This window comes from Anthonomus grandis, chromosome 9, assembly GCF_022605725.1.
Source record: "Anthonomus grandis grandis chromosome 9, icAntGran1.3, whole genome shotgun sequence".
NCBI classification, from domain to species: Eukaryota; Metazoa; Arthropoda; class Insecta; order Coleoptera; family Curculionidae; genus Anthonomus; species Anthonomus grandis.
In genome coordinates this window covers 18,519,338-18,532,054 of record NC_065554.1, presented here as the reverse complement: position 1 = coordinate 18,532,054, position 12,717 = coordinate 18,519,338, and the positions used below count along the sequence as shown (strand labels likewise).

Sequence of the window (12,717 nt, the reverse complement as noted above, 5' to 3'; positions counted from 1 at the left end):
GTCCTCTAAGTTATAAAAGGAATCATTTTTTGAGAAGATTTTAATTCATTCTTTGAAACTCATTCATTCTTTGTAGCTGAGATGCCTAATACTTGAGGGGCAGAGTGTTAAAATTTTTTTATGCTATAGTAGTTGGTCCCATTCTTGGGTTGGGAAAGTCTTAAGATTTCTAGAGCCAAATTAGCACTGTACAGGTCTAAAAATCTTAGGACTTTCCTGATAAGGGTTCCTCCTTACGCAGAATAAATGACACTAGTATGAAAAGACAGTCAGCAATACCAGCGGAACAAAAGCCTGATGGCAATCATCCCTGTATCCCGGACTTCTGACGCAGATTCTGTAAGCCAAAGATTTTGTCAGAATAGCTGAATCTAGAATGGCATAAGTCATATTCAATGTAAAAATTTCAAATAAATAAATTTCATACTAATAGAAATAGGAACCTGAATGAAGATCACCAGATATAACATCCCTTGATTTTTTTCTCTGGTATCACTTACAAACCATTGTGTTTAATACATAACCAGATTCAATTAGTGATCTTCGGCAATGAATTATAACAGAATGTGCATCTATTCCACCAACAATATTTTAAAATGTAAGAAATGAGTTTCAAAATAGATTTCTTTTGTTTAGTCTAAAATGGATTGCACTTTGAGCATCTAATTATTTAATAAAGTAGCATTTTGCAAGAATTAGGATTTTTAGTTATTTGTAAACAATAAATCGTTGCACTAAATTATTTAATTTTTAAAATGCCTATCTCAATGAGCAAGTATTTTCGGTCCCACGTTCGTAGGAGATTTTTGAATGCAGTTTACATAAGGGACACTGCTATTTTGTCATTTATGTCGCGGGACACTGTTGCACCAAGTACACGTTTAGGTTATTATCAAGTGCTGGTGAAGAACTATTATGGGTCCGTACATTTTACGCTCTATCAATTAAATTTTAAGGAAACCACCTAAAAACTGGATATCCTTAATACATAGTATGCCTAGCATTTTTCAAAAAAGTCCTGCATAAATCCAAGACGACAGCTATTTTGTGAACTATATTCTTTTTGTTTGTAATTGTGAGTTGAATAACGTTAATGGTTTACATGAATGTCCTTTACGAAAAGTTGACCAAGCAAAGTTAGTTTCAAAATAGTTACCAAGAAAATTATCATTTCTGTTTATGCACTGATTGACTACTTGGGGATAGGTATTGTAATTTTTTTAAAAGTTTTTTGGGACCATCTTGAGATTATCTTATCAATTAGGATGTTGCAAATTAAAGGGATATCAGTTTAATGAAAACTTAAAATTGTATACTTAAAGTAGCTTTACATTTACTATTAAAAAGTATTTATATAAATTACTTATAAAAAAATAATTAATAATAAAAAATACTAAAAATAATTTGCAGGTAACCCAAGATATCATTGCTAGCCTAAAACTAGCAAAGGACCACAAAGTTTTCAAAACCTCCTGCTTCCGAAGCAACTTGTTCTATGACGTATATTTCCCAAATATTCTTCCAGACCCATACAAACACTTGAAAAACTTCATATCAGACTGTTTGCAATTTGAACAAGAAAAAGACCTACCCAATGACCAAAAATCCTGTGGGATAATTTACTGTCGAACTAGAGAACAGACCGAGGTCTTAGCCTCCAAATTGAACACAATGAAAATCAAAACTTTGTGCTATCATGCAGGTCTGAAAAATCATGAGAGATTAGAGTTTCAGGAAATGTGGCAGCGCGGGGATGTTCCGGTCATTTGTGCAACCATTAGTTTTGGTATGGGGGTAGATAAGGCTACTGTAAGGTAAGTTATAATCCTTGGTTTTGTTTACTTGATTCTTAGAATTTGGTAGCATTACACCAAATTAAGGTATAATTTGAATAACCTGTCTAAAATTATAACATATTTTTTTTTTATAAATTACCTAGTTACTCCATTCACAGGTTTGAAATGAAACAATGGGTATATTTATAATTTACAAACCCCAAAAAGTTTTAAATTAAACTGTCCCATAAAATAGTTGTGTATGATCACTTAGTGCAGACTTAAAAAAAAAAGAAAATTTATTGTATTCATTAATTTTTTGACAATTTCCTAATTATGTAACTCGGTAAACTAATTTAAAAAGTAAGAGCTTACAGAAGAAATACTTAATTTTCGATTAAATTTTTTATTAGTGTTAATATACAGTTAGTACATACATAAGTCAATATAAAAAGTATTAGTAAAAAGATCACATAAAATACTTGAATGTATCTCTACAGCTTTCCCTGTATTCTAGTAATATCAAGATCCTAATTGGCAGTTTTTACCAATAAAAGCTCTGTGAGCATCAATGTAACACACACTGATTCTAATCTATATCTAGCCCAAAAACCTAGAACTTTTAGACAGCATGATGATAGAAAATCGCTATTTCTTTATTTCATTTTAAAACACAAATAGTTCGTCTAACTCTCTTGTACAATACTTTTTAAGAAACCTTTTTTGAGCAGCCATTTACAATGTACCATATGAGAGATCAACTAGTGCAAAGAGAGTTTATTAGATATATGTTGTGGTTTAGGATATTGGCTTCTATATCCTAAACAACAAGACCATTGTTTCCAATATTCTTCCCTGAGTTATCCATATATGATTAAGATATGGCATAAGAATATTATGATTTATACAATCGAAGGCTTTAGACAAATCCAAAAATACTACTGATGAAATACCATGATATCCAAGTCCATAATATCCAAGCTTAAGCAAGATATCATAATGGCTATTACAATAGCCGAAATCCGTAATACACTGGTTTAAAGATGTTTTGCATTTTATTGTGGGAAGAACGACAACCTTGTTCCACTCCTCTGCTACTTATTTTGTTATTTAATTTTGACATTATATTTATAATTATAATACATATACATTTATAATACATCAGCAACGGTAAAGAAATAGAAAATATTAATTTGTCAGTTCTAAAAGGTTAGAAGCAGAGCTGAGAATCACATTATTATATTCTTCCGCAATGAAATTTGGGTTTCCTGTAATCTGACAATAAAATTTCTTTCACTTGATTTAATGCTGAATTGGTCAAGTGCGAGTGCAAGGAGTATTATTTTTTATTAAGTCTTACTAATCAGCACATTTTTTTCCTGAATGCATTAATAAATTGAGCACTACCAGATCTACTTATTACAAGAAGAACACCTATCCGTTGCTTACATATATCAGCTTCTGAGGTGGATATACTCATCATCTTATGTTGTTTTAATTTTTGGGAAAAGATTTTAATTTCTTTAGGTCGCTTATTATAAAAAATAATATATATTTTTTTTCACAGCATATTTTGAGTTATATACTAAAATTGACTCCTGGAACTGCATGTGTAAACATCAATATGGCCTTCTCATGAATAATGAATGGTTAAGATCGAACTGTATAACAATACGATGATTTTATTTAGTAAACAGACATCAGTTGTTAAATATCTAGGTTTATTAATTGATAGCATATTGTCATGGAACTTGCATATTAATAGTTTTAAAATAAAAATACTATCATTTGTAATAATACTTAGGAAGGTAGGGTAGGTATACGTACTTAAAAAAAATGTAAACAATAATATTATGAACATTTATAAATTATAAAACCTTTAAAAGTCTTACAAAATGGACAGAGTTTATTATAGTTTTTTATTTTGACTTTGAAAACATTTATTCAAGCTACAAAACTTAATTCAAATCAGTCGCAAAATTATATTAATATTACAATGAATAAAGTTTACACCTAAGTTGAATGCTTCACTGAATGAACTAACTGCCAAACAATGCATTGGTAGCATTTGTATCACAATTTATATAAATAAGTGTGACTATTAAATTAAAAGCTAGTCAAATATTAGTGACTAAAACTAATAGAAACATATCAGACATTTCCTTCAAGAGACCAAACAAAAAACAAAACAAAGTCACGGTCAAATTAAAAATGTTTACATAAAAAGCGCTTATAATATATGATAAAATTTAAAATTCTTTTGCCTAGACTTACACAGATCATATAACAAGTAACAAAACAAATCAAAAGCTAGGTTAGCTCAACAATCCCACCATAGATAAAAATGAACATTAATACAAAAACTTTTATACTACTGTTATGTTATTTTGAAGTAAACATTGACTATACTTGACTAAGTTATTATTGAATCGATTAAGCCCAACAGCCAATTTGTACAAATACAAGAGGGTCAATACAGTTTCTATTGCAAATATAAATATTGGGGATCCAACCCAGCTAATCGCAAATTGAAACAAAAAGCGCATGCGACAAAGATTAAAGATTATTAATTAAAGATTCTTCAGGTACACCACAGTTTTAGATAAAGATTACACCCAACCCAACCCATTTTTTTTAGTTTTATCTAGTAAAGTAGTGATTAACTATATTAAAAGCTTACCGCAAATCTACAAAATCAGCTATTATGAAAACTTGCTATTTAAAAAAAGTTAAAGACATTTTTAAATAACATTACTGCAACAAACTACAGATTCGCATTTGATTGGATTATTGTGGTTATATTTCATAACCACTTGATAATAAAATTACTTGTTAAAAGTATTGCATTCTGATTGTGAGTGTATGGAAACCATCAGTATTTTATGCTAAAACTGTATATGTATAAATAATTATTGAGCGAATAAACGTAAATTAAATGAAATAAAATATCTGCTTAATATTAAATCTATTCAGTAGTAAATTTCTCCACCGGTTTGTTTCATTTTATATATTTTATCTGATTTCAATTGTAATCCCTCCTCTACGTAACCGTCCTTTAATGTTATCTACGTTTTTATCCCCGTGATATGTATTTTTTTTAATTTGACCAGAGAGAACTAGGACTTCCCTGGAGATGAATTAAATATAATTCGAAACGTCGGCTAGAAACAAATAGTTTTCTTTAAAAATTGACCAATACACCCACAAAATACCACTTCCAATTAAATCTAATGTTTGACCTGCTTATTGTTTTCTGTCTATAGATTCGTAATTCACTGGGGTGTCCCAAAAGATCCCGCATCGTTTTACCAAGAGTCCGGCAGGGCTGGAAGAGATGGAAAACCCTCTTGGTGTCGGGTGTATTATAACAGATCGGACTCGAAAGCAGTCGAGTTTCATTTGACGCAAGATTTAGGAAAGGCCAGTGGTAAAGAGGCTAAAAAATTGATGGTAGAACATGCCGCGAAAGGATTTAAGAAAGTTTTGGAATTTTGTGAGAGTCCATCGTAAGTTTTTATTCAGTTTAGCGTATAGTTTATTTATATATTTATTCTATAAAATCGTTGTTTAAAAATGGGACATGTACGGTGACGAATTTGAAATAACTAAATAAATAAGGCACCTTAGAGTTTTATGACAATACGGCCTTTTATAGTAAAAATTGTAGAGCAAATATAATTTTAAATTTAATACGAGAAAAATCTTTTACATTTCTCGTTAAAGTTTTATTTCTCTTATAAAAGTTAAACTTCTAAAAATAAATTATTCCTACAAATTAGGAATGATTTTTGGAGGGCTTTTTTCTTATAGGGAATGCAGACACATATTATTTTCCAAGCACTTCGGTGAACCACCGCCCAAATGTCGTAAAAATTGCGACTGGTGTAAAGACAAAAAGGCGGTCAAAGAGATGGTTGAAACATTTTTGGTAAAAAGTGTTCAATATAATAGCCATATCAGCTCTTATAACCATATGGACTATGGAGACTTATATGGGGAGGGTCGAAAAGGAATAACTGAGTAAGTGTTTTAATATTTAATATAAGTTTTCCAGGCTGTCTACGTTTTGTGTAAGGAAAGTGTCTATTATTATTGCGAATAAACATGCCAAATTTCAAAAACTCGAAAAAGTCCTTTTTATTTACGATATTGTAGATCGTATTTCAGAAAATTTAAAAAAAGGGTAAAAACTTTACTTGAAAGTTGGGAAAATGAGAAATGGCTTTTACTGCTTGGAAAAAAATAGTAAATTGGTCTGATAAGTATCTGTTCAAGTTAACTTGTAAGGAACTTTTAAGTAAAGCTTCAGCTTTCATATGAAACTAAAATCAGTGAAATCCTTAAAGAAGTTTTTAAAATATTTGGATTTTTGTAAAGCCATTCACAGTGTCAATATTTTTTCAATCAATTGAAAAACTAGTTAATAACTCCTTAAAAATTCTATGTACAAGGAAATTTGTAAAAAGCTTTTTTGGTAAAAATACTAATCAGCTTTCCAGAATAAAAGCAATAACATCCTTACTGGAGTTTTCAAAATATTTAGATTTTTGTAAAGCCTCTGACAGTATCAAGATTTGTTTCAGTCAATTGAGAATTTAGTTAATAATTGAGGCGTCTCATAGCAAAGCTCGTCTTATCAAAATTTTACGAAAAATGTGGTAAATATGGCAATATTCTCTTTAGGTTGATATGCTCCTTCTACCTTAATAATATTCACCAAAACTTGCCTTATCCCATTAAAATTCAACGGCAAAATATTGCTGTTATCGCAAAACTTGCCTTATCCACTTGATGTGTCGTTTCAAAACGCACGTTATCCGCGCGACCACTCAGAAGTCGAAAACATGAAACACGTGCCTGCTTGTATCACCCGTTTTATGTTTTTGTAGATTATTTGGATTAGTATAGGTTATAACAGAGTTATTGTAGGATATTCTTACCAAATTCTTTGTTTTTAACTAACTTTTAAGGTATTTTTATTGGAATTATAATTTATAAAACTAACTAGTTATTTTTAATATGGAGCAAAAAATTATCCCCGCAGAACGGGGTAAATGCAGAAGAAATATCAGTGACAGATCTCAGTGGAAAAGACAAATACTAAAACGCGAAAGGCATTTTATGTTTTTTTTTGCAAGATTGATAGGGTATTAAAGATAATTGTTTTGCTACTTTAGGCGTTCCGCCGAAGGTTTGCCAGTCTATCCTACCTGCGGTCACAATGGAAAAACATACAAATGTATAAGATTAACCAGCCGAGATGTTTATGACTTTCATCAAAACTTTTATCAGGGGAAAACCAAGAAGGAGCAAGATGCGTACATATTAAAATTTTGTAAATGTTCACAACCGAAGCGCGATAGACGCGATATATAAAAGTAGGTAGCAGTCGAAAAGGTGTAAGTGTTAAGTATTTTGTGGCAAAGTCCGGTTGCCAAAAATTTGAAATACAAGTTTGCCAAAAAACGTTTTTGAACATTCTTAATATCTCTTAAGGATCGCGTCCAAAGAATTGCCAGGCGATATCTTGAAACTGGGCTTTTGCCCAGAGAAAATCGTGGTGGCGATCGCGTAAGCAAAAAATACGAAGAAAAGCGAGTGGCCGTGAGAAAATTTCTGGAAAGTTTGAAAGGATTGGAAAGCCATTATTATCGTTCGAAATCAAGTAGTCGGCAATATTTGAGTAGTAATTTAAATGTGTCCAAGCTTTGGAGGCTCTACAATCAAAAAGCGACTTTTAAAGTAAAAAAAACTTTTTTCCATCACATTTTTTCAAGAGCATTGCATTCCAAATGCATTGAGCTTTCTGAAAAAATAAAATTAGAAAAAGACGTCGATAAAAAAAACCAATTGATGATAGAAAGAAGGGTACACAAGCTAAGAGCCAATGCATTTTTTGCCAAACTTAAAGAGGTTCACTGCAATATGATAACATATTCGTTTGATTGTCAAAAAAAATTTGGTCAATCCCAAGGTCCCCGACCAGATTGCTTATTATAGCAGGCAGTTATACACATATAACTTTACTGTTATTCAAGGTTCTTCCAAAGCAAAAATGACCATGGAAAACGTTCATAACTACACTTGGATGGAACATCAACATAAAGAGGGTTCAAATGAAATCTCTTCGGCAGTTCGGATTTGTCCTCTTATTCGGTCATAAGGTTATGTGCTGACGGATGCGGTGGACAAAATCGCAATTCAACAATGATAGGTATGTTATCTCATTTTCTTATAAATATCGCACCGTCCAATATTAAATCCATAGAAATCATTTTTCCTGTTCCTGGACATTCATATTTACCACCTGATAGGGTATTCGGTAGAATTGAAAAGGAATTAAAAAAAAAATGTCGACGATTATCGATCCTAAAATATATTTGGATTTATTTAAAAAACACGGTTCTGTAGTAAACTTAGGCCAAGACTGTCTGGTTATGGACTGGAAATCTCAAGTTGGCGATTTTTTAAAAAATGTTAGCTCTTGGCATTTTAAGTTCTCCTTTGCTAAAAGGTTTATATTGACTAAAAACTCTGGTGAAAATAATATTATGGTTAGAGGAGAACAATTTTATAACTCGGATACTGGGGTACCTAAGTCGATTTTAAAAAAAGGAAAAAAAAATGGGATCATTTTGCTCCAGACACTGTTCCAATGGGAGCTCCAGTAAATTCTGCCAAGTTAAAGGATGTTGATAATTTACTAGAAAAACATTTTGGAAATGAATGGAAGAGCAAAGAGGATTTAAAGTTTTATAAAGATGTTTTAGATGAAATATCGCAGCCATTGATAGGACCTAATTCTGAAGTTCCAGAAGATCAATTTTCCGAACCACGAGAAGCAGAAGATGAAGGAGAATTAAAAATTTAACTTTTAAGACTTTTGTACTTTTAAAAATATAGATGTCCCTTCTCAAATTCAGCGTTGTTTTATTTTTTTTGCAGCATAACTTGTCAAATCCAAAATGACTAATCAAAACTTGTCTTCCATTTTTGTTTATTTATTTTAGCCGATTAAGGATATTCTACATTTAAATAAATTGATGTGAGTGTTTTCTAAAAACTAATTTTATATTATTTATTTTTTGTCATTGTATCCAAAAAAATAACTTTAGTAGAGGTTTTTCTAAATTTGCGTAGAACGACTTAACATGGATAAGACGAGTTTTGCTATGAGACGCCTCAATTCTAAAACAGTTCTATTTTCAAAAAAATTTCTGAAGAGCTTTTTAGTAAAGAAACTCATTGACTTTCATATGAAATTAAAATCAATAAGATTCCGAAAGGAGTTTTTAAAGAATTTGGATTTTTGTAAAGTTTTTAAGAATATTAAGATTTATTTCAATCAATTGAGAAAATACTCATTAGTTTGGCTATGTTTGGCTATATTTACAATAAACTTATAGGAAATTGTTTGGTAAAGAAACTCATCAGCTTTCATATGAAACTAAAATTAATGAAATCCTTAAATGAATTTTCCAAATACTTGGATTTTTGTAAAGCCCTTGATAGTATCAAGATTTTTGCCATATTTATGATCATCATCCTTTGACACTGAAATATAATATAAATTTTTATGAAAAAAGCTCCGTCAATACAATGCGTATAACTCACTTACTAGACCGATTACCAGTAACCGATTTTCCACTACTACTATAGATTATGTATGTTCTAATAATGCAAAATTTTGTCAATTATTCTGTCGAAAATGCAGCATTAACCGATATTAAAGCAATTGTTTCCAATGCCCCAAGACCTAGACAACAACTAGAATCTAGGAGTCGCAATGGTAGAATTTTCAGCAGAGCAAATTATGGCATATTCTACAATTCATAAACTTCTTCATTTAGCTCGTTTCCTTGTTTTCTTTAAGAAATCTGCGCTCACTCCACATCATCAGGGAATTTACATCTACTCCAGCCTTGGTCGAACCGTGGAGTAGGTTCCACCGATTTAGAAATAATTGTCATTCATAAACAGGGAACTCTGATTGATCATTAACCCTTATCAAAAATCATAGTAGAATTGGTGAACAAGCAATTCTCTTGCAATCAAACAATATCATAAAGTGTTAAATCGGATTTTGTGATGGCACTAGTATTGATGACTTGTTAAGGTTTATCGTTATGATTTTACGGACATCTCTCAAGTTTGGTTTTCATAATTTCTACTTGGTCAACGTCTGTGTATCCGCATAGGATCTTATATCTCTAATAGAATATCAATTGTGTCCCGAAGGGATTAGTTTTGGCTTTTTAAGCTTTCTCTGTTTATCAAGAAAAAAAATTCAAAGACATCAAATATATATTTAAGATTGCTACAATTGAACTCTACATAGAAATAAATAAGAATCACTGAAATTGTTTAGGACTTGTTCTATATTTCGAATATATTACATAGCATTTTTTTACTAAATTAACCTTAACATGAAATATAAATAAAAACTTAATTAATCTACCTTATGCAACATTTAAAAATTATTTACTCGTTTGGTTCTAGTGGTTTATTTTGGCTTATCTGTTTTCTAGTATGTTTGTTTTCTTATTTTACGTTTCTCGTAAGTAGTGCGAGGTAATTGCAATTTGTAGTATTCCATAGGTACTTTTTGAACAGAGAACTATTTGAATTTATATAAAGCAGTATATACTTTTCATTCTAGCTTCTTAAAAACGAGTATGATGAAAAAACAACTTTACATGTTGTCACAATATTTGACTTTGATCTGCATTTCAAAAACTAATCGCTCGTCTATATATTTATATGAACTTTTTGACTTAAAAATCTGTTCCTGAATGCGCCTCAGAATGTTGACTTACGATTAAGTAAAACTCTGTATAAGTTACAACAGGTTTTAGTTTCAAGGTTTCAACTTCATTCCATGAAATGTTTTGGACTTTTTGTTGTCTAAGATGGATCCACGTGAATCGTTTGAATAATAAATAATAAATACATTTTAAATGAAATAGTTACATAAAAATGTGAACTTAATAAAACGCCGGTATACTTATTAATGAAATTGCTTATTAGTGAGTCAAAAGAAAGAGGAGGAGAAGCCGATAGCGACGACAGCGACGGAGGTCAAGCGGCATTCGAAAGGGAACAACAAGCGAAACAAGAAACCTCCGATTTTATTAAGAAACAATTCGCACTAAGGAAAAATCCTCAGGTTCGAATTTTACTGCAAAAGAAAAACCATTTTTCAAGGTTCGATTTAAAAAATATTTTAGGAAGTCTCTCATGAAACGATAGAAAAACTATTCTCGAAACATGCCAGGGTAAAAGCGGCAGCATCCACCTCAAGTAAAGTTAAAGGATTAACTTTGGGAACCAGGGAGCAGTATTTGTCGAAAATCGTGGACACCTTGTATGCTAATTATACTGAATGCGCGACGAACCAAACTTTGGATAAAAAGGACGTTGAAGATTGCAGTGTGGATCTCGAATATGATATTTTTACTGCCACCACCACGATGACTATGTACAGAAATGGCTTTGCACGACTGGTATGTAGATTCATTTCAATACTTTATTTCAAAGTAATGGTCCTGATAATATATGAGAAATAATTAAATTAATAAAACTTTGCATGTCACAAAATATTTTTCATATTTTTATATTTGGGTAACTGCTTGTCTCCTTTTCTAGCAGAGCTCCATTTTGAGTTAAATACAAAAATACATTCCAATACTTTCCATGAGTTTGGTTAAGATGTGTTGATGATATTATTGCTTTAATTATTTTTTAATTTTTTAATCATAAAAATTTTGTAGATTTGGAACTCAATAACTTTTTTTTGTCCATTAAATTTACCTTCGAACAAGAAACAAATAACCAGCAATTGTAACCTAGTAATTGTGTAACCAACAATTGTTAAGGTCAATAGTTATGACGATAGGATTACTGATAAGCTGAATAAAAGACATAAGTTTAAACATAGGAATTCCAAAAAACTTACTATCTTGACGAAAGGCTTTGAAAGTGAAATAAGAACTATAATTAAAAACTAACATCTAAGAATTGTTAATTCCTAGGTTGGTCTTCAAAAAAAAAATGATTCAAGGCCAGAGGTTTAAAAAAAAAGACAACCTAAATATTCCTTTGTTTTAAGATATTTTTTGAAATTTTTCTTTTAAATATTGCTACAAGACAGATGGAACATAATGTGAGGAGCAATGGCATTATATACTTTGCACCTCTTAAACCTAAAACATCTTTGAAATTTAGCCTATTTATATGCTAGTACTACGAATCTGTAACAATTTTATGTATTTTTACCATGAACACTTAAAATCAGTTCATATAGCATAACTTTGTGCACAAGTACAGCCAACTGAAACTGAAACCGTTCATTTAAAAATAGTCACTTAGATTCTAACAGCGTACTAATACTGTCATACTTTATCATATCACAGGTAAATTTTAAGCAGGCATTGTGAATTTTTTGAAGGCTACTTTTTATTGATACAGTGCTGGCCAAATTAGTGTATTTGCATAGTTTACTGTAGGTAATATTAAGGAATCGCAAAGTCATAGCCTAACATCGATCGTGAGAAATCTCCTAATCATCTATAAAACTTCCAATATTTCTTATTCCCAATGTTTCTTATTAGTAGGGATTAAAAACGAGCCATTTATACTTATACTTATGTCCATAGTCTTAGGAAAAGATTCCCTAAATCCTAGGAGTTTCGATTTAGTAGCGTTAAGAACCATAAATTAGATAAGTAAGATCTGCATTGATAGCCTTCAAAGACACCAGGAGATCGCCACGTTTAAGCAATTGATTTGTTGGGGTGTTTTATTTTCTGTAGTCGAAATAAGGCGGAAGCTGAAGAAATGTATTTAAATAAATATCTACAGGGTTATACGACGGAATATTATGGATAAACTACAGATTATCAGAGGCGTTCCAGAAAAGTCTTTATAATTATTTTCATGACAT

General features: G+C 30.9%; 1 protein-coding gene across 1 annotated transcript in view; it reads left to right on the top strand.

Moving 5' to 3' along the window:
- The window catches only part of LOC126740456 (ATP-dependent DNA helicase Q5-like), a 30,042-nt gene that overhangs the window by 3,065 nt on the left and 14,260 nt on the right, over positions 1-12,717 (top strand). Inside the window, exons 5-9 of the mRNA XM_050446487.1 lie at positions 1,411-1,814; positions 5,039-5,281; positions 5,586-5,795; positions 10,803-10,941; positions 11,003-11,278. Coding sequence (XP_050302444.1) covers positions 1,411-1,814; positions 5,039-5,281; positions 5,586-5,795; positions 10,803-10,941; positions 11,003-11,278 — 1,272 coding nt within the window. The remainder of the gene's footprint in view (positions 1-1,410; positions 1,815-5,038; positions 5,282-5,585; positions 5,796-10,802; positions 10,942-11,002; positions 11,279-12,717) is intronic.